The sequence below is a fragment of the Odontesthes bonariensis genome, chromosome 14, assembly GCF_027942865.1.
Source record: "Odontesthes bonariensis isolate fOdoBon6 chromosome 14, fOdoBon6.hap1, whole genome shotgun sequence".
Lineage (NCBI taxonomy): Eukaryota > Metazoa > Chordata > Actinopteri > Atheriniformes > Atherinopsidae > Odontesthes > Odontesthes bonariensis.
Window position 1 is genome coordinate 21,139,776 of NC_134519.1, and position 21,583 is coordinate 21,161,358.

The following is a 21,583-nucleotide window of genomic DNA, read 5'->3' on the forward strand; positions in this document are numbered from 1 at the left end:
ACAAACAGAGACACGTGTCCAGAATCAGAGGATCATTTATGACAGGTAGCCTGACCTGGGAGCTGCACAGATTGTGACTTGTTGGCCAATTAAGTGCACCACGAGGAGTGATGAGGCTTGTGCATTCATTGCCTTGAAGATGTTCTCAGCAGAGTGCTCAACACTGAGTTCGGGAAAGGCTCAAGGGCACACCCACAGATTAGGTGTGACACCTGGCCGGCGGTGAACAAGCTGTCAGGATGCACAGAGCACATTCCTCACCTGAGAACCAAACTTCATGATACATTAATAATCATGCACTCTCAGTCTGTCACAAAATACACACAGACGTTTCTATAGGAACATATATCGTTTCAACCTGTTATAGATTGATGTAATTCAGAAACGTCTAAAATTTCAAATAAGGCTGGATGAAACGAAAATGGTACGTTGCTCTAAACCTCTGCTCTCTGACTCCCTCTCCTCCTCTCTGTCTGCCTGCCTCTCCCCGCCTCTCTCTCATTCCACAGAGTGGCAGCGCTGGCATAGCATCGTTCAGAAAGCCCTGAACTGAGCTGCGGTATCTGCCTGTGTGCACCTCTTTACACAGATCCCTTTGGGCCGTTAAAGCCGGCTGGCGTGAGTCAACAGAACCAGGCTGCATGGCGTCAGCCAGTGCAGTGCTATTTTCTGACATGACTTAAAATAGCTTATTTCAGCTGTAAATGCGTAACCTAATTCTTTCATCTCTTGCTTCTCCCTCTGTAGGTGAGCCAAAACCCCAACGGTGGATAAAGAGGACAGGAGATCTGTACTTATCCAGGGCAGCCTTCTGCAAGAGATTATTATTTGGGGAAAATAATAAAGCTCCTGTCCTCTCCTCAGGAAAACACGGGAGATCTGCGCTGTGAGGAATCGCTTCTGTGCCGTGCAGCAGTGCGCAGAGAGCAGAGAGCAGCCACACTCTCAGCACACGCACTGAAAGGGCAAAAGGGAGCAGGAAGGTGGAGGGTATTTTACGCACAGCGGCACCAAGTAGCCCGTTTGCTCTAACCAGGAGTCACTTACTCCGTGAAGGACACATTGTCTCATTGTCCCGTGGTCGGATTTTCACTTGACTAAGTCCATACCTACAGGGGCTGACAGGAATGGATTCCTTCATCATAGCGGCTCTGGCACTTTGCTCTCTAACAGCACCAGCCTATGGGGACAAAGGGACCAGCAAAGCCCGGAGTTGTTCGGATTTCCGGCAGTTTTACGGTGGAAAGGGATTCCCTCTGGATGATGTCCCTCAGTCTGAAATATCAGGTAAGTTCCTTCAAAATACAACCGGTCCAAGTCCGTCATTCATCTTGTGTGCACCTTTTAATGAATTCAATGTATTTATCCCTGCGTCCAAAAATGTTCTTAAAATCACTTTTTGTCCACAAAAACTCCTTTTATTTGAAATTGGACAATAATATGTTTAATAAATGGCAGACCTTAAATCCATAACCCATAAATATATTTCGAGGCCTAAGTTCAATTACACAAGCCATGTTTTACATAGTTGTTCATTTTAAATGAATAACTGTAAGTTTGTATGTAACTGGTTTACAAACTTGAGGAAGTGACCTGAGAGAGTCTGGGTGTCCTGTTGTCAGAAAATTTTAAATGAACTATTTCTCTTTGTTTGTTTGACAGAGAAGAGAAGGCATCTATCTTTACACCTCTTAAATCTGTTGTCACACTCATTCCATGTCACACGGTGCTGTAAAGCAGAGCAGCTCTAGCTCTGGGTTATCTGCAAAGATGAAACGCTGCTTTGAAAAGATATTGAGACAGAGCAGACATCTGCCTGTTTGATCCTTGATTAAAAAAATAAGAGAAAGTCCCCTCAACTTCTCTCTCCCTCTACGTTTTGGAAATACAGACACAGGATCAGCACCACTTTCTGTTCCCCTTTATCAGTAGCCCTGTTACTGTAAACTAAGCTTCTATTCCTGAACATACTCCGTAATTTTATCCTTTAAACAGTTTTCTTTTCAAGCAGGGGATTGCCAGCCATATGAGTTGCCAGACAGTCACTTGACCATATACTGTAACCACACAAATATGATGTTGCTTGCGTTGTCATTCATGGTCTGATGTCAGTCACAAGCCTCTCTGCAGTTCAGATGGTTACATGTTTGCCTCGCCTGGAATTCAGTGCAGTGCTCTCAGGCACATCAACACACATGTGGTTTACTGCAGTTCCAGGTTTTACCGTTACGCTATCATACATGCATGGACAAGACAGGAGACGTAGGCCACGTGTGAACACACAGCTACTCTCCTTTGCATATTTAAATGGAACATATCTGAGTTTTTATCTAGCATTTTTTGTATTTCACTGATTTAAAAATGTTAACTTGAAGACCTATTCTCCAAAGGTTGAAAGCTTTCAGATTGAAATGTGTGTGGACGTGCTCGATTTAAATGAGTATTTTTGCCACAATAACAACGGTCCTTTCCAATCTGATAACACACTCTGACACACAAAAAAATGCAATAAAAAAAATGAATCTGTATCAGTCGCTTTCTCCCCCACTGTGTAATTCATTGTAAAAAGGAGCCTTTATCCCCTGTGAACACCAAGATCTTGGTCCATTAGCACAAACTGGGAGGTTCTGAGACATTCAAAGGTAACTTCAACAGTGTTTCCCTCAAGGTCATGCACTCAAAAAATGATTCCAGAGGAAGCTGGACTTCGTTTTCTTATGGTATTGTCATTCTTGAACAACACCGTATGGTTGCAGAAACAGCAATTGAGTCTTGGCAAAAATAGTATTTATACAAACAGCTGAGCCACACTGCGTATTATACAAGCTGTACCTGGGCAGGTTTTGTGGTGTGGAGCAAGTCTATCCTTTTTTGGGGTGGGAGGCTGAAGATGGGAAGTTACTTGCTCTGCAACAGTTCAGGTTTGTGGCACATGTCAAAGTAACATCAGTGCAAGAACAAAAGGTTTCACAACAGATCAATGCACTATAAATTGATGGTCAGAGTTATCCACTTCACTTGTCAGCAGTGTTGTAGCCGCTCAATTTAATGTATGGTTTTGTATATATTTTGTCTATTCGATGTCTCCTAGTTCTCTAATTATGTCTAGTTTTGACTGAGTGGCTTGAATTGAGCATTACGAGAGCGTGAGAGGAAAATGATATCGTATGCTAATATGTTCTGTAAGTATTTCCAAGTGATTACTCTCACACATTGAAGGTAGATTGGAGCAACTATAAAATTTGAGGGAGGGGCAGTAATGGTATGAAACTGTTATCTCATCATCATGATCACGCTTTTCATCATAAGTTAGAGCAGTGAGGGCCAAGTAGTAAGCGGACGCTTCCAATTTACTTGATTGACCACGCTGAATAAATCATTTGATAGTATTAACACCCAGCCATGATCTCTTTAGAGATCCAGCTTTCTGCCAAATGTCTGTAATCCATAATGCTTTAAAGAGCGAATCTGTCTTGTCATGACACTAGCTATTCCTCTTGTTTCAATCAATGATGTGGAGCTTACCTAAGGCTGGGGTCAATGCATTCTTAGTAAGACAGAAAATAAAGGAGTGAGGCAGACAGTGAGGACCAGGAGGAGATGGATAATGAAGGGAGATTCAGTTTTCTCCATTAACAATATTCCTCCATGAATCCCTGTCACTTGGCTCTCAGGCATAAATAACCATTCATCAGCTGCAGTCTGGCATCTTAAACACTCAGTAAAACATGAAAGGTTTAATTTATACCTCCAAATTATGAACCACTTGAATGTTGTGGAGGATCTCTGACATTTGCAGAGGGTATTTCCCGCTGTGACACCAGAGCTTGATCAACTTAATGTATTGGCTGGGCCTGACTCAAGGTCACATGCTGAGTACATCAGCCTGATTCCGCCCAGGAGAACGCTGTCAGAGCATTGCTTCCTAACTCTAAAAATTATGTTCAGTTGAAGCACTTAACAGCAACTGCACAGCTCCTGGGCACACAAACAATTATAAGTCCATTAAACTGTCTTTAGGTGCACAAATTTCAAACAATATATATGGAAGTACAAGCAAATAAAGGTTGAATAAGGCCTGCAAGTTATATGCCAAAGGAAAATATGTGATTAAAAAACGTGCTCTCAAGCTAATGTCGTTTCCTTCAATTTTCAAGTCCATGATTTTAGGTTTTAAATGCACCCTGCTTTTTTATTGGATAATTTTTCTTCTCATTTTAAGGTGCTTTTATAAACATCTGCAAAAAAAAAAAAAAGTAAGAATTATTCACCAGCCCATATCACAGTATTTGTTTGATTATGCTCCGTAAGTGGCGATAAATGATTCCCAGATATTACTTTCACATTGATACGCCTCGTAAAACGTTGTGCACGGTCCCCTATTCTTAAATAATTTGCCCTGGAGAAAAACCACGCTGAAGAAAGCTATTTAGTTAAGGATGAGCTGTTGTATTAAGGCGATGTTTACTAGACCATCGCAGTATCATGAGCTGAGCACTTTAAAAATGAAAACCGTTCTCAGGGAATAAGTTATTTATATATTAAAGGGGAAAAAAATGTGAACTGACTGATGCTTTCAGAATGAGCATGATGATTCAACTCTGCAGAGTGTGATCAGTTTTGGAAACGGCTCTTTTGTCAGTGTTTACCAAAAATGGATGATTGATTTTTATGATACTCATCTGTCTCCTCCCTGTGCTACCCCTTCCCTGTCCCACCCCATCATTACAGTCTTGATGACTTATCTTTTAGTCTTTCAGAGGATGACATTCTTCATCGCTTTGTGTCTCTCTCTCATCAGCTCTTAAAGAGAGAGGCGCCAGCCGCTCTTTGAAAGCAGCTGGCAGCCAATGAGTGTTAGATCCTCAATGTCACATAAGCCTATACAAAGAGACAAGCTGTATGAGACATCTGCAGGAAGGCTGGTAACATTTTGGCATTGATTTTCTCATGCTGTATGTTGTGTTGTTGTTGATTGCTGGTTGCTACAGACTGAGTATGGTGCTCTGGAGCGTCATCTCTAACCAGTGTTTGGCTAATGATACAGTGGGACTGCTGCTCACCAGGCCTGGTAGGACCTCTAAGAACACTAGTCACTAAATACTAGCTTGTGGCAGGAAACATAGTGTGATCTGTATGGTAGCCCACTGTGAAAAGTATGGGAATGTTTTCAGCGAAGGAGCTTGAATGCTGAATTTTCACATTTCTAAAAAATGTAAAACAGTCAAATTGTTGCTGACACAGAGTCATTTTTTTTTATTTTGTATTGTTGAGTCAGTGCAACTTTGATTTGTTAGTTATCTTCACTCCGCATTACCATAATGAACTCACACTCCATGAATGTAGTGATGTGGGGACACAAATATACAATAAACACTTGAGCAAATAGTTTATCTGAAGTTCGCTCCTTATTCAATTCAATTCAATTCAATTCAATTCAAAAATACTTTATTTATCCCAGAGGGAACACCAAAACAACACTGGTGAACTCTCTTGGCAAATAATATGGACGAAAACTTACTGTCAATAGTTCAATGTCAGGACTGCAGAGACGACTCTTCACAGTAACATGTCCTGGGTGACACCATCTGTTGTTGACAAGCACTGCCAATCCACCCCCTTTCCTTTTCCTGCTACTCTTTAAATCTCGATCTGCTCGTACAGTCAGGAAGCCCGGCAGAGAGACGCTGGAGTCGAGTATATGATCCTTTAGCCATGTCTCAGTAAAACACATAATGCTACATTCCCGATATTCTTGCTGAGTCCTTGTCAAGGCTAGAAGTTCATCCAACTTGTTAGCTAACGATCTTACATTTCCCATGATGACGGATGGCAGAGATGGTTTGAACTTCTTCTTTCTTTCTCTCCTCTTTGCTCCTGCTCTGCATCCACGACGCCTCCTTTTCAATTCCAGTGGGATTTCTGGCTTCAGTTGTCGAATTATTTCTGCTTTTCCAATGTTAATCAGCTGCTCCCTGTTGTAAACCACCTTGTTGCTATGGTTATGCATCATGATAAAAGAGTAAAATATACAAAAGTATTGGGAAAAATTAATCCAGCTGCACAGCATCCAAGGCAGGAAGGAACAGTTGTCCAAAAAAATGCAATTTCTTCCAAGAAATAAGAGGAATGAAATTTTGAAAAAAGAAAAATCTTAATGTGAGGTACAGAGCTACTCCAACGTGCTGCCACCCTCAGCAGCGCATTCTAGAACACTAGAACTTTGGTAAACACTTATTTACCAAACCCGACAGCTGACCATCTGGCAAGTCTGTGAATGGTGATATATTATATATTTTCAGTTATTATATACCGAAAATATTAAATACATACATTCACCGATGAAACATTAATACTCCCGTAATGCTTTTTTTTTTTTCCTAGTCGATTCAACTTGTTGAATTGTTGTAACAACTGTGAAGTTATCCAATTTCTCTTACTGTATAATGCACTGCCACCCCCTTGTGCATCAGCGGGTGATGCCTTTTGCAGGCATAGTCTGGAATTCATCTTTGCATTGTGCTCAAGTGCTATTTTGTTTGTTCATGTGTTGGCATGAGCAGATACAGCAGGGGGCCTCTTGTCGTTGCTGGTTCTACACAGCCATTTGGTGCAGAATCGCCTTTAAATGTTTTGAGATGTAGATTCAAACACTCAGGTGATCAAGCTGTTTCAATGACAGAAACTCTTTGGAACAGTTTATCTTGCCGTATACGCACGACTCAGACTGTAGACGTGTTTAAATCGCTGATTAAGATTCACTTCTTCTCCTTGGCTTTCGACGTAAGTAGAGTAAGACACCTAAACAGATCATTTTGTGTTGGGTTGTGTTATTATACCATTTTTTCCCCATCAATATATTCCTACATGTTATGTTTTTATATCTTGTTTCTCTCTGTGCCTTGTTGTCTTCGTTGAAAAATAACAAGGCACAAATTACAGACCGAAAACATCTTCCCAAGTTTTAAATGTTCATTCTTTAGAGCTGCCTGGATAAAAGAATGACCACCCAGCAAAACTGTTAAGCTATAATGGTGTTTATGATTTGTGCACATATGGTGAACCCAAAGAAAAAGAAAAAGATTAAAACAGCAACACTACATATTGCTATACTCAAAACGGCTCCATAGAGATAAATGGATAAACCTAACGTTACCTAATGGTACCATAGCTAGCAAATGCAGTATGTGTTACAATAAGCTGTTAGTTAGGTTTTACTGTTGTGGACAGTAGCCTATATGCTATGTCTAACTGTATCCTAACTGAGATGTTCTTATTTTGTATACGGAGGAAAACTCAAATGATCCCACAGAATTACACGTGTGGAACTCATTAACTGTCTTGGAGATAAGAGAGCCAAAACTTATTTGAACATTAACGTCAGTACAAAGTCCTGTGCTTCTGTCGGTCCCCCTCCTCAGACAGATTAAAGCAAAAGCAACAGTTGTTTCTGTTCTACAGTGTGCAGGCTCATAACTCCGCTGTGGTTTAAAGAGTGTCAATTCCTGTATCTTAGATCCTGTCTGCGCTTGTTCATGTGTAGCTGTGTGTGTTTATGAGTGTGCAACTGAATATACTGAAGCTGTTAAAATGCTGAAGTCACTAAGAAGCCTCTTGAAGCATTAAGCCATAATGGGCTGCAGGGAGCATGAAACAGACCACATGTGTTTGATGTTCTCTAAAGAGAGAGAGAGAGGGCAGATGGACTGCTGACTTGACTCAGGCTGCCCTGGTCTGCTCGGCTTTTCTTATGCCTACAACACCCTGTTGATGGGTTATATGTAAGAGCATCTGAAAGTAGAAAAAAAAAAATGTTAGAAGGAAATAGCATCTTTTAAAACAATGTGCACTTCCTCATGTCATCATGTTTATTATGTTAGAAGAAACGTGAACATCTGGAGGACAGCCTGTAAAAGTCATGTTTAGATTAGTTCCTTTGAACTCTGGATATTGTGTGAAACGAGTATGGGGGAAAAAGAAGAAGGAAACTTTTTACTTATCTGTTTTCCCAATCTGTGAGTATTCCCTTTAAACATGAACATTCTTGTTCAAATATATGGATAAAAGTTGATAAATACGTCACAACTTCTCTTGCAAGTTCCCATGACTAATGTCAGAAAATTACAACTAATTACTGCAAAAGAAAAAAAAAACTCAGCAGTGACTGGTTCATGATGCAATACCTTGACAAATATCCGCTGCCTTTTTTCTGTCCAGCATACACCTCAGCTGCTGCCAGCCCTGTAGCTTCTCTTCAATTCTCAGGCTCCTTTTGTCTTCTGTTCCCTGACACCTACCTAATGTGAGAGTAGGAGTTCACACGTACAGCCTTCCCTGGGTAACCATGCAAGCAAACAGATGACATGGAGTTTTTTCTTTTTTTTTTTCTTTCTTTCTTTTCTTTAATAGCTCCACAGAGGGTGCTAGTCATTGCAACACACAAACGTGTGTTTTTGTGTGTGTTTTACTTGCCTCCGTGAGATGTTGTGTTTTCTAGACTCTTTCCGGATCACTAGTCCTCATGTTGACCAAAGCCCAGTCTACTGACATTTCCGGGATCCTGGTTAGGGTTGGAAGAGGTGGGTCACTGTTGTACATTCGGGTTCTGGTGAGGGTTGCGTATGAATAGGCCATAATCAGGACTGTGGTTTGGGTTAGGCAGTCAACGATGAATGGAAGTCAGTGCAATGTACTAACAATGATAGTCGCACAAGCCCGTGTGTGTGCGCGCTTGTGTGTGCGCGTAGTATGGAGGGCGTGTGTGTTGTTTCCCTTTGAGGGCTGCACTGTGCCAGCATATGACTCTTTTTTGTCTTCAGAAGAATTGGCTGTGTCAAAAGAAGAATTATTCCCTTGTTACTGCAAGATCCTTCACTATTTCTGGTTGTGTGTGTGTGTGTTTGTCTGTGTGTGGGACAGAGCTGGGGTTCAGATGTGAGTGCATGTGCCCAATGTGTCCACGGGTGAATGAAAGAGGATCCATTTATGTGTGCAACACAGATGTGTGTACCCTGCATGACTACTGAAGTCCTGGTGAGAACGTTATTAAACTGTTTCCTTTCCATTTGCTGACGTTGTGTGAAGACGGTGTGCATGTTTTATTGCTGTCATTTTTTGTTTAGCCCTTTTTTAGTCACTCAGAGTGCATGTGTGCCACATCAGGCCGTTGTGGTTTGTGTCACTTTGAGCTGTGCTCCCAGTACACTAGGTGAGTATTTGAAGTGACAAGGAACTAGCAATAGCTCTCAGCATGGATTTGCTATTGCTCCAGCTACCTCTCCTCTTTCCCTCCTCCTGCTTGACAGATGGTGCAGACCCAAACCAAGACGGCCACTGCCATTTTAAGTGAGAGCACACAGTAAGAATTTTACAGTGTGGCACGCCCTTCACCAACACACACATAATGCGCGGGCTGCAGCTGTGGACCAGAGTATTCATTTGGAGTCTTTCAGTCTTTGGCTAAGACACATCGCAGAGGGGTAATCCTGTGGTTATGGTACTATAGCAACAAATTTGGCAGGCCTGCAGGGACAGACAAACACACACACATTCTTTTTATTGTATTGATTCTGATCGCCATTTAAGGTTCCGGATTTCAGTTTTTACTTACATTTCTTCATCTAAGCATGAGTTTACTGTTAATGATTTAACCTAGATTAAATGTGTGATTTTTCTTTTTTTTTAAAATGATCATTAAACAGTTAGAAGTCCTCATGACGAGCATTGTTGGGCAACAAGGTGAAAAAAACAGTCTCACATGTGCTTAACCTGTATCTGCAGGTTAAAAATCTGGAAATGCAGATTTTTTTGTCCTGGAAATAACTTATTCAACCATAACCAAACCATAACTTTGGGACTTAGTTCAATTGTTTATTTGATAAATTTGCCTTCAGAATATCTGAGAAGTGCTGCCTATTTTGACAAACAACAGGATTTGATACTGGGGTTATAAAAACAGGCGGTATTGGAGAATTCTACCCTCTTGTCTTTCTGCTGGAAACTCTGGTGAGATGGCATGATGGTTGATGAGGAGGAAGTTGTGTCGCATGAATAGGCCAAACATGGGACGTTTATCAAGGATACTGAGGTTTGATGTCTGATAAATTCAAACTTGTTCAATTTATTTTTCTTTCCTTTATTCTCCATTCTTATTTCAGCTTCCATTGGTAGTTTGTTCCGGTTAAGGCATAAAAAATGTTTGAAATATAATGGTTTTAGTCAAGGTTGACCCTTGTACATGTTACCCATGTTTTAGAGAGCCTTTTTGCTTGAAACACATTCTGATTCGAAGCAGCTGTGAGAGCCTACGCCTGGCCAATTTGATTCGTTGCAAAAACATATTTGCACCTCAAAGCCGAAAAATAGAATGTAATAATTAACAAATTCAGCCAATAGATATCTATAGAGTGCAATCTTTTTATTTCAATCCCTACTCAACCCCCAACCACTGAGGTAAAGGTCCTGTTTTTTTCAAATTCTTCCCTACAGTGACTTTATTACTCTATACCACCTCTCCTGACTCTCTGGCAGACAGGCATGAAGGCAAACTTTCCCTGCTACTGGGTTGATGTGGCATCGGTCTATCGTGGCTGAAATCAGTATCAAAAATACACGTGAGAAAAATGTTTCTATCAAATTAGCTGAAAAAAGAAAGAAAAATGAGGGACAAAACCTTTTCCCATCTGGTTTTAAATAAAAAACCCAGAATTTGGTTGGTCAAACTGAGCAAGCCATTTCAGACACCATCATGGATCATGGGCATTTGGAATATGGAGTTTTCACTCTTTTCATTTTGCAGATCAAACAATTATGCGATAGCAAACAAAAAAATAATAATTGCAGGCCAAAAATACACAGTTGCTATAAAAAAAAAACAACAACACTGCAGGTTACCTTTAGGCCATAGGGATCTTAAATTATTGCTTTCTCTTTGTTATGTTTTCTAAAAGCAACGAGCACAAATAACCGATTCTATTTGTTTCAAAGTAGCAAAAAGTTTGTCAAGCAAGTGGCATTCTGGTGGCTGATTTGACTCCAAAAATAGATAATGCAGCAACTACATTTTAAAAGGCCTAGCCACACTTTTCAATACATGCATATGATATAAATTGAACAAAGATAGGAAAAAGCAGGTGCAACAGTACACATATTCCACAGCAACATTCGTTCCTTTGATGAGAAACCATTCAGTTGTGTTTTCAGAAAGTGCAAATGTTTCTGCATTTCTGCAAGTGTAGGCAGAAAACCCAGGTGCTTCAAGTCTTTTGAATATCTTCTTTGTCTCCGGTTTCCCCTCCTTTACCCTGAGGTGTAAGCATTGTTCCTCATAATCTCTTCCACACTCTAAACGTGGTTCAATACTCTGGATGCAGAGAAGTTGCCACTTTTTCATCAGCTGTAGTAAATCTACAGCAGTTGTTTATTTATTTATTTTCTTAATTATTCATTATGTACGATTTTTTTTTTTAGCTGGAAGGCAATGGACTCGGCACAATTTATTTTATTGCTTTTTTTCTACTTGGCATTCATAATTTGTTTCAAACTGTTTCAAACCAGCTTCTGTTATTATCATTTCCTCCTTTTTGCTACTCTCTTTCTGAAACTGTTCCCCGTCTTAAAGGCTTTATCGCTCTCATTTGCATCCTATCTACTCCTGGAGAGGAAGCTGTGATTTATTTTTTTTATTTTTCACATTTTATTTATTTGCTCATTTTTTCTAAATGCTTTGACTTGTTCTTGATTTTCAGAACTTTACCATGTAGTTCCATGGTGTGAGAGTTAAGGCCATGTTTCAAGAGTCTGATTTAAAACTACTGAAGAAGTACTGTGGGGCTCCTCTGTCCTCTGAGCTTGATGAATACATTTGGTGGGAGCAAGACAAATTAATGAAATAATATGTTCTCTTCGATGGCACTGATATTCTATGTGATTTATAGAATCTTTAAGATTGGGCAGCATCCTTATAGTTTCACCCCACAATCTCCTAGGGAATCAAAAATGTTCACAAGCGATTTCCCAGCTTCCTTTGTTCTTATTTTGAATGTAATTAGAGCGGAATCTTTGTGTTGTCTCATTCTCTTCCAAGTAGCCTAATACCCCCTCTTTTTCAGGCTGTAGAACTATGCTCTGGATGAGTGCCTTTCCTACCGGTACATTTTTTAGATTGCCACTGTGTAATTGCCTTAAACTGCAAAAGGTCCTTGGCCTTTCATAGCTCTTGTAGCAACCATAATACTCAAGTGAGTAGTTCTAGCTGTGTACTGCAGCCTTTTTTTCACATCCCTCTCCCAGTTTGTGGTAAAGTTACTTTCTTCCATTCTCTCTGAGATCACTCCAGCTCACATCTTCTGTTGGATTTTGGGCTTTCTAAGCACATTTTTCTGTAATGCGATCTGGTTTTATGTGACATCATTTTTCAAGCGTTATTTGTGGCTAAGGAGAGCCCCATAGCTCATGGTGGTTTGCTTATTCGGCTTGACCATCCCCTGCTATTTAGATCCAGAGGTAGAGTGACTGTTTGAGGATGGAGGAGCGAGAATGACCAAAGGATTACTGAAGCTTCATGAGAAGAGGGTTGCATAAAAAAAGCTCATAATTACAGGGGAGAATATGTAATTACTGTCAATTGTCATCCTGTTTGCTGGTACAGGATTTGCCTTATTTTTGTGCTTTTTTTTCCCCACTTTCCCGACTTTGTCTACTGTATTTCCTCTCTTCTGCAACCACTTTCATTAACTCTGTTCAGTATTCTTTATAGCACGTTCAGGTGTAGAAGTAAAATGTTTGTTTTTCCTATAAAATCCTGACACCTAAATCTAAAGACACAATTTTCAGTGTTGGAAAAAAAAAATCTCCTAAAGGATTACTATACAGAGCAAACCAACCCCCTGTTCCACTTCTCTCCTTCCTCTCAGAAGGAGGTAGCAAACAGTGGGCCAGCGAATGTGAGATGACAATGACTTATTTAGATTGCCTTTTCCCTGTTCAGCCGGAACACAGGGGACGTCAGTGGGGCCCACTCATCATCGTTTCATTTGTCTTGTTATTTGCTATCTCTCTATTTCTCCCTCGCAATTTTTATCTCGTCATCCTTCCCTACAGAGTCTTCCCTCGTAAATATTTTACATCTTCCAAATGAACTCTGCCAACCCAAGCTAGTGTATGGCTGGCTGACTCTAGTGTTTAAAGCATATAATGTGTTTATGTGTGGTGTGTGTTCGTATTTAGACATGAAAACAAAACAAATCTGTGTTAGCGCCTTGCTACATTGGTGCACAAATCTATTTCTGCTTGCTCATTTAATGAAATACGCACACGAGAAATGTTTTACATAATGTTTTCATCTGCTGTTTTACAAGTCAAACCGACAAAGTACATGTTGTTTACAAAACCCTATGTAGGGTTGTATGCTACAATTATACAGCAAGAATGCTGTAACTTAATTTATATAACATTTGCCAAAAACTTGGTCCAGAGTGCTTTACAGATATGTACATTTTTTTTTTTTAAAGAAAATGAAAGATAGAAATAATACACAAATTATAATAAGAGAGTTTGTTAGAATATGGGCTGTGATTCTTATTGGAGAGATTTAAAGGGCCTTTTACACAGAGTAAACAGTCTGATGTTTAGCAGGTCTGTAGCATATTTGACAATACTGACAATTGTTGGACTCATCACTATCCTTTTTAGCTGATTCAACATTCATGTCAACTGGAATCGTGTCTGCCGGTGAGAGTTCACTGCTTTGGCTGTTCATTGTAGTCAATTAGTACATTTCACTAAAGCAAGTGACACTTTCACAACGACTTGGCGTTGTGTATTAAATAAACTGAAGACCAACTTCAATAATGACTCCAGAGAGACCTGATTTGATTATGAAAAATACCAATCACACGTCGCTGTCAACATATACATATATATGTATTTGTGTGTATACATATAAAACTTGTTCTCACACACAGAAGCTTGTTGTTCTCAGGTTTTAAGCTTTGACTCAGGAATTAGCAACCAGTGAAGGTACTGGGGTAGTAACTAGTAACACAGTGCATTACTTTTGCAATTCAAGGAATCAATTACTTGTCTATTTCCCAAATATGCATTTAAGCATCTACTTCAGTTGACATTTTGATATCAGCTTGTGCATTTTTTGCCACAAAACCATAAAAGAAAAGTTAGAGAAGAAAAGAAAATTCCCCAACTCGCTCTTTGTTTCTTCTGCTCAGCAGGCAGTCAGTCCAACACACGTCAATCTGCACGTGCAGCTCACTTAGTAAGTCTCTAACAAGTTACTTTTCTGAGAATATAACTTGTGAACTCTTCTAAGTAACATTATGCAACGGTGTTTCTTGACAGAGTTCCATTAGAGGATGATAACATTTGGAAAATTACAGACATGTAACTGTCAATTCCTAATTTTACAAAAGATGCAAAACATCTATTGTAGAAATTTTTAACTACACAGCAACATTTTGACACCCAATATAGTATAACAGAAAATGACGAATGAGAAGCATACTAAAGGAAAAGGATTCTTTCAGATGACAGCTTTGAAGGAGTGAAAAAAAAGAGTGAGGTGAGACATCTTTATACAAAGAATTTGATTAAAGACTTTGCACAGCAGAAGATCAAAAGAGAGCACCTGTAAATTTAGTTGACTTTTGTTTTGGCCTTAGTGCAGACAGCTGTCCTGCACACCAATTTGTCCTCACCTGTGTCCTGAACTTTCACTAAAGTGGGATTTTATCTGAAGTGGCGCTCCCACGCCAGATTTCTCACACAACTGCCATGTTTTACTATCTTTAGGTGTATTACATGTTATTATTGGTGGATGTTTTAAAGTTGCATTTCTTTTTACACCCATTCCCGAAAGCTACTTCATGTTAGTGTGATGTTGATTGGGAGACTGAAGCATTTGTCAGCGGGCTTCTGCTGGCTAATATGCTTTCATTGGTATGCAAAAACAACCAAAAAAAGGGTAGGCTAGCCACTTAAAACACTTTTTTTTTAAGATCACAGAAGGATTTTTAGCGTTTTGATAGTTAGTAATTAAAGATATTTGCAGAGATATACATACATCTGCTCAGATGGTGATGCGTCTATGTTCCAGTACTTCATAGCACACCATAACACCATAAAAGGAGGAGAATGCAGAAGAGGTTGAAAAAAAGTGAGGAATGAAAGAAATGCCAACTTAGTTTTGAATTCCAAATGGTGAACTACAAACATTTACCTTTTCAGTTTTAATCTGTGGGAACTGTTCTTGTGAAGGTTGAACTCTCACAACACTGCCAGATTTAATAAAAGCATATCTTTAGTGGGATACTGGACAGATACTGTATACTAGTAATTTCTTAGCAGTACAGTCAATTTAATCTTTGAAAATTGTAATATCAGGCAATTTGATTGAATTAGTTGGATTTTAGTTGTGCCATTTGACTGTAGGCAGGTAAAATAGATGCAATTTAACTCGTCAGGGGCTGAGATTAAGCGACTTACTGGCAGATTTTGCTTGTAGAAACACATGTAGAGGGTAAAAAAGTGAGTGTGGCATATTTGGGGAAGATATTTAAACTGAAATCCATGACTCAGGCGTTTCATATGATATACCTTGCTGAAAGCTAGCACATTCAACCAACTTTCACCATTCATATCCAGTGATTTCAACGTTGAATTAATCACCAGCTTTTTCAATGATATTCTAATGTCTCTTGTCTTCATTTTGTGTTCAAGTGTGCATAGAAAGTGCATTGAAAGCCAGGATCTGGTTGAAACTAGCCTTCACTTTAAATCTTTCATGCTCTTGCTACCATCCCGCTGAGATAAAAAAAAAGAGGCAGATATGACACAAAGAGCTCATATAGCACGAGCTACTTTCACTCATTTTATTTTAGCTCTCTTTTTCTCTTTTCATGTTTAACTGTGTTATTATTTTACTTCTACTCTTTAGTTTTGGTTAGTTTTAATACCATACACAACACATCTTTAATGCTATATCTTTAAAAAAAAAAAACAAACAAGAAAAGTCAGGCTACTCATTGCCTGACGTGCTAACCAACTGATTCCACATTTACATTTTCTACATTTTGTCAGTAAGGCTGGAGAGCGGGTATAATGGCACTCCTGTGACACACTTACCCTGTACTCTTCTTTCCCTGCAAACCCCAGTAGCCTCAGTCACAGTGATGGCGCCCAGGGCATCACTCAGTCAAATTGAATCACAAATCCTTTTGGGCAGGAGGGACTATGGCTCAGAATGAATGGTGCTAGTCTGTCATGTGATGTTTGCTGATGAATGCCCAGGGCCTAGAGGACTGGTAGAACTGAATCAAGGTAAGCAAGACTGGTGGAAGCTGTTTCCAAGGAGGGTTTTTGTGGTGAAGTATTGTCCCACTATACATTTCCCTTAAAATTGGGTATAGAGATTATCAAAAAGTAATTATATAATGCTTCTCATGAAGATGCTTTTAAAAAAAAAACAATATGTTTGTTTGGTAAGGAGTGACAAACATATTCTCCTGGTCTAGCAAATGTATTGATTCTTGCAAAGTGTTGGTGGCACAAATAGCAAAACTTCAAACCTTTCCTGTTGGGGGATTTTGTCAAGAGTATTGTGCTGATGAACACCCTTTTTGAGGCTCCTAGTTTTTTGAGATATGAGTTTGAGACTCCCCTCTTGTCAGCCTTATATCCCAATGTCATATCGCCCCTGAAGGCCTATCTTCCTTTCCTCTCAGCTTTCTCCACCTACTTTCAGCCTCTCGGTGTCCTTTCTCATCTCTATTGCCTTAGTTGTCTTGATTAAGCACAGCTGTCACGCTTGTCCCAAAGTCCCTTTTTTTCAGCCCACATTGTTATATAAATTGGCTGGCTGTCTTTCTCAGGCCCTGGCCCTGTTGATTTTGGGTGACGTCAGAAACTGTTGTTTATGCCTTGGACACAGAACTGATTCTACTGTCTCCTCGGGCTGCTTTGACTGACCTCATTCAGCTAATACGTAAATGTGGGTGTTTGTGTGTGTGTGCATCTGAATGTATGTGTGCAACTGAGTGTGTATGTTTATTCAAGTGTGCATTAGCGAGACGTACTTGTTATTTTAAAATCAATCACAAATTCCCTCTACAAACATGTCTCTTCCCTCAATTTCCTCCATGTGACTTCATTATTATCTTTCATGCTGTTGCAGTGCAGGGAGCAATATTTGGTATAAACTTTTTCTGCTACAGGCTGAATTCAGAAAAACAGAAAGCATGTGACTGGCAGTGGAACATTGCTGAACTTTTCTGAGTCATTCTGTAAGGCAGGGAAGTGCACCCACAGGGCACTGAGGTAGTCCGACCACAGCAAAATGAGCTGTGACATTAAAGGGATGGGAACTTAAATCATTTAACATTCCTTGTGTTTATCCATAAACGGCTGAGAAAGAACTGTGCTGAAGGGTAAGACGGTCATCGGAAGGGGACATTGCGTTGTGATCTGTGTTAGATAATGTTACTTTCAAAAGCCGCTCATTAGATTACAGGGATGCTACAACTAAAAAGTAACCGGTTACACTTCTTTAGTCAGATGCAACACCACTTTTTGATTCCTTTCTTACTTTGGTTCTAATGTCATGGTAAATTTAACATTAGATGCTCTTGCTCTACCTTATTGCATTGTATACATTATCATTTTGAATGTGAAACTTTGCGGGCTGCTAACAGAGACATATGACAGATGCAATATATTTCTCATAGCGCGTCATTCATGAACATGTTTGCAGACAAAAGTCAAATCAAGTGTGTTGAGCTCAATGCATGTAGCCTGTTAAGTTACAGGGATTCTATTTAGGATCGTACAGAAATGTGGCAACTCTGCAGTGAATATTGATATCATCTTGTGCATTGCATAACCAGCGATGTGTTCATTTATTTCCCGAGCAGTGGCAGCTGCTAGCTGCTGTTGTTTTGGGGCTGTAGTATTGTCAGCGTCAGTATGCAGGCACTTTTGAAATACAGTTGTTTACTGCTGACAGAAATCCCCCATGCTCAGTATGCATTTCACCATGATGTTGTTCTTGTCCTTCAAACTAAAAAATTCTAAGTAATGTCGAGACTTTTGTAATGTAACCCCTGTTCTTGCCAAACTACACATACAATGCACTGATGTGTTCAGGTCTGTCTGCCACCCGAAGAGCAAAAGAGACACACGATGTGTCAGATTTTCTCGTTTTTTTTTCCTCTCTCCCCTTTTTTCCTTGTTTGTTTTGTGTGATGGAGTAGCGACCTGACCAGGGTGTCCTTGCCTCTCACTCAATGGTATTTGAGATCGGCTCCAGCTCTCCCGCGACCCTGAATTTCATAAGGCGGGTATGGGAAATGATTGGATGGATGTTTGTTTTGTGGCACTAATATGCACAGGCCGACATGCTAAATGTAGCAGATTGCTTGAATTGTGAAACTAATGAATTATGGTGCTCGTACAACAATAACAAAAAAAATCAAGTACTTTAACTCTTTGTAATGGTTTTGTCTCACATACACTCAAGGGAATATGTTTTCATATTTAAGTTGCAAACCTTACCCACTGATGCAAATTTTAGTCTACAGGGTGAAAATGAGTGAAAAAAAATATAAGTGGAACTCAAATAGTTAAATAAGGTTCCCAGGACTTATTCCAGCTCCATTCTTTGAATTTCCCAGTGCGGACTATGTTGCTCATTAATAAGGTATGATTCGCTCTCAGCAGAAAATTGCTGCCATTGGCGTGTCACAGCACCTTCTCTAAAAGATACCTTGTGAGTATATCAGAGATACTACTTTTTCCAAAACAGCAGTAGCTGACATCCTGAAGATAAGAAGCTGCTCGGGTTGTGTCATGGTGTCTTTATTAAGATATTGTCTGTGGTGTTGTTTTTCAGGGCGGTTATAAATTTTTTTTTTTTAAAGTTGCCTGGAGGGTTTATTGTGTCCCTCCAGGTTTATTTTGTCATTTTCAAATTTTGACAGAGGTCCTAGGAAACTCTCCAGATGCATAAAAAGGCAGTTTTATTTATGTGCCGATTGTACATGTGAGCCTTACATAATAACATAACACAGTTTATTAGCAAACACAGAAAAAGTCCATTTAGACCAAATTTAGCATCTTTGAGGAATGGTTAGTCATTGCAATTTTTCAAAAGAAGATGTTTAGTGGTTGCTAAAGGTTTCTAAGACAACCATTCAAGGACATTGTTCCATTTTTATATGAAATCACTGTAGTTTTTCCAAGAAGTTTCATTTTCTCTGTCACAATATTCCCCTAATGCCTGCTTTCACTTTTTGTTCCTTTTTCTAAAAGCACTTTGCATTCTCTCTCTCGAAGTTTGCGTCTTTAAAGCAGGCACGGGAAGTTATTCTGTGTGACAGCCTACCAACTCTTTTGTAGCTAAATGTCATGCAGCGGTTTTCAGAAGAGACAGTTTTAACTGTTTGATCCTCCCACCCCCACATCATCCATTTGGCAAATTGTAGCTAGGTCTCTAGTTTCCTGGGAGCACAGTGCCTAATGCAGTGTTACACTGTTATAAATACTCTTTCCCACAGACCATGTTCACACTTTCACTGTTGGGTGATTATTATTTAATTTCTACCTACTGCCATGGGCACTTTGTGTTCAACTGAAAAAAATAATAATCCAACTCCTAAAAAATATGGATAGAAGTGCCTGTTTATATGATTTAGATACAGCATCTCTAAACAATTATTTCAAGCTTGATTCCTTTTCAGTAATTGCACCTGAGCAGAAAGCATACATGGTCAATGTGAAGCAGAAATGTACTCACACATTTCTTTTCTGTCTGCCTTATGATAAAATGAAAAGAGAAGCAGTTCTGTAAGTTTTTTAAAGCTTAGAGCAAAATTTGGGAAAAAAACAAATGTTTTATTTGTTTCTATCATTCAGCCTAACTGATAAGGATGTACCTGTACTTAACTAATGTTAACGTCTTTTTTGTATTTCTTTAAAATGTTGCCAAAGATTTTGACCTAAAGAAGAGCTTCTGTTGAATTTGTTTACGCCTCTAAACTCTAATTTCGATATTTCATTTGTTTGTATGTCAGATTTACAATATTGCCAGTGGAAGATTTTGATCCCAGTGAGATAGAATAAAGATAATAATAAAAGGAGCGATCCTTTGCTAACATACTCTTTGGTTCTTGTTTGTTTTTGTTTCCACTTTATTATCATGAAATATGTATTGTAATCAGTCAGTTGTATAGTGCCAATGTGCAGTAAATACTGACAACAAGGCAAGACAAGACAGCTGTCTTTCCACAATTGCTAATGTGATAAATGACAGATAAAGGGAAAAAAAAACAAATAAAAGCCAGCAAGCTCTTCTCTGTCTGTTCACTATTTATTCAATGATGCCTATCTCTTCTAATTAAGGTCCCCAGGAGAAGAACGCTGTCTGCAAACAAACCCTTGCCTCCCAGCATCACAGTTAATTCCTAGCATGTGATCCCATCCGCCGCACCAAAAAAACACATCCACAGCAGCAGGCTCAGATGGCTAACTGTCCTATTAATTGCTAAAAGTCCATCCAAACTGAACATTTCTTTCCACTCTGCAGTAGTGAGCATTCAATTAAATTTGTCTTGTAATAGGAACTGGATGGTTGCCGTTCGAGGCTCTGTAATTTGCCTCTGTGTGTCCTTGGGGAGATGATTTGGAGGTGTGCCTGTCTGTCAAGTGGAAATTATATTGTCTCTGACGTGTTTAGCAAACAGAATCTGTTGTGGTTTCAGATTTTTTTTAGCCCCTCCAGGTCTCTGTGTTGTCTATACTGTACTATGCATGTTTGTGTTGAACTACATGGAGAAGATATCTGATTTTATGAGCAGGTCTGTACTTGAAGTTGAACCATCTTGTAGCACTTGTAAAAACCTTGGTTGTGCACTGCAGCATACAGACATCTGATATAGACATCTGGCCTGGCAGTTAAATAGTGACTACCCCTGTAGTTGTTATCGTAGTCTGCAAAGGGAACCTATTGTGCTGTCTGGAGACTGCCACCTTAATAAGACTCTGTCAAGTTCATGTTCCTTTCTCTGAAGTAAAAGGGTTGTCTTTCTCTCCTCCCATTTTTACTTATTCTCTTTCACCCAGTCCCTGTCTTTTCCCTTTTCTGTCAAAGATTCTCAGGAGGGACTTTGGGCTGCGAGTCCTAGCTGCCCTACTCTGTGCTGCCTGTTTCTAGCCCAGGGCCAGCTTTGATGTTCAGTGTCTTTACTCTCTGTAGCTATGCTGCTTTACTGCAAAAGAAGCACCCCACCTCTCTCCCCTCACTCAAGTCACATCAAGTCCGTGATGATTTTTTTTTTTTCAACAGTGTGCAGCTTGCTGTAAAATGTCCCATCTAATGGAAAAAAGTCCTAGTATGCAGGTACAGTTCTTCTATAACCATTAGTTTTTGCTTCATACTAGCCTTGCTTTTCTAGTCGCACCAACACATCCAAGAAGATAAGTGATCAGAAGAAAAGTTAGTTCCCAAGTTCGCTTTATTACATTTTTGACTAAGGTAACAGGAGCAATAAAGATTACTTTAAGATTAATGTTTTACAAA

At 39.5% G+C, this 21,583-nt stretch overlaps 1 protein-coding gene across 1 annotated transcript in view; it reads left to right on the forward strand.

The window, feature by feature from the left end:
- The first annotated feature begins 505 nt into the window (after window positions 1–505).
- Window positions 506–21,583, forward strand: part of gpc1b (glypican 1b) — a 72,035-nt gene continuing 50,957 nt past the window's right edge. Inside the window, exons 1-2 of the mRNA XM_075483457.1 lie at window positions 506–618; window positions 748–1,287. Coding sequence (XP_075339572.1) covers window positions 1,128–1,287 — 160 coding nt within the window. The 5' untranslated portion in view covers window positions 506–618; window positions 748–1,127. The remainder of the gene's footprint in view (window positions 619–747; window positions 1,288–21,583) is intronic.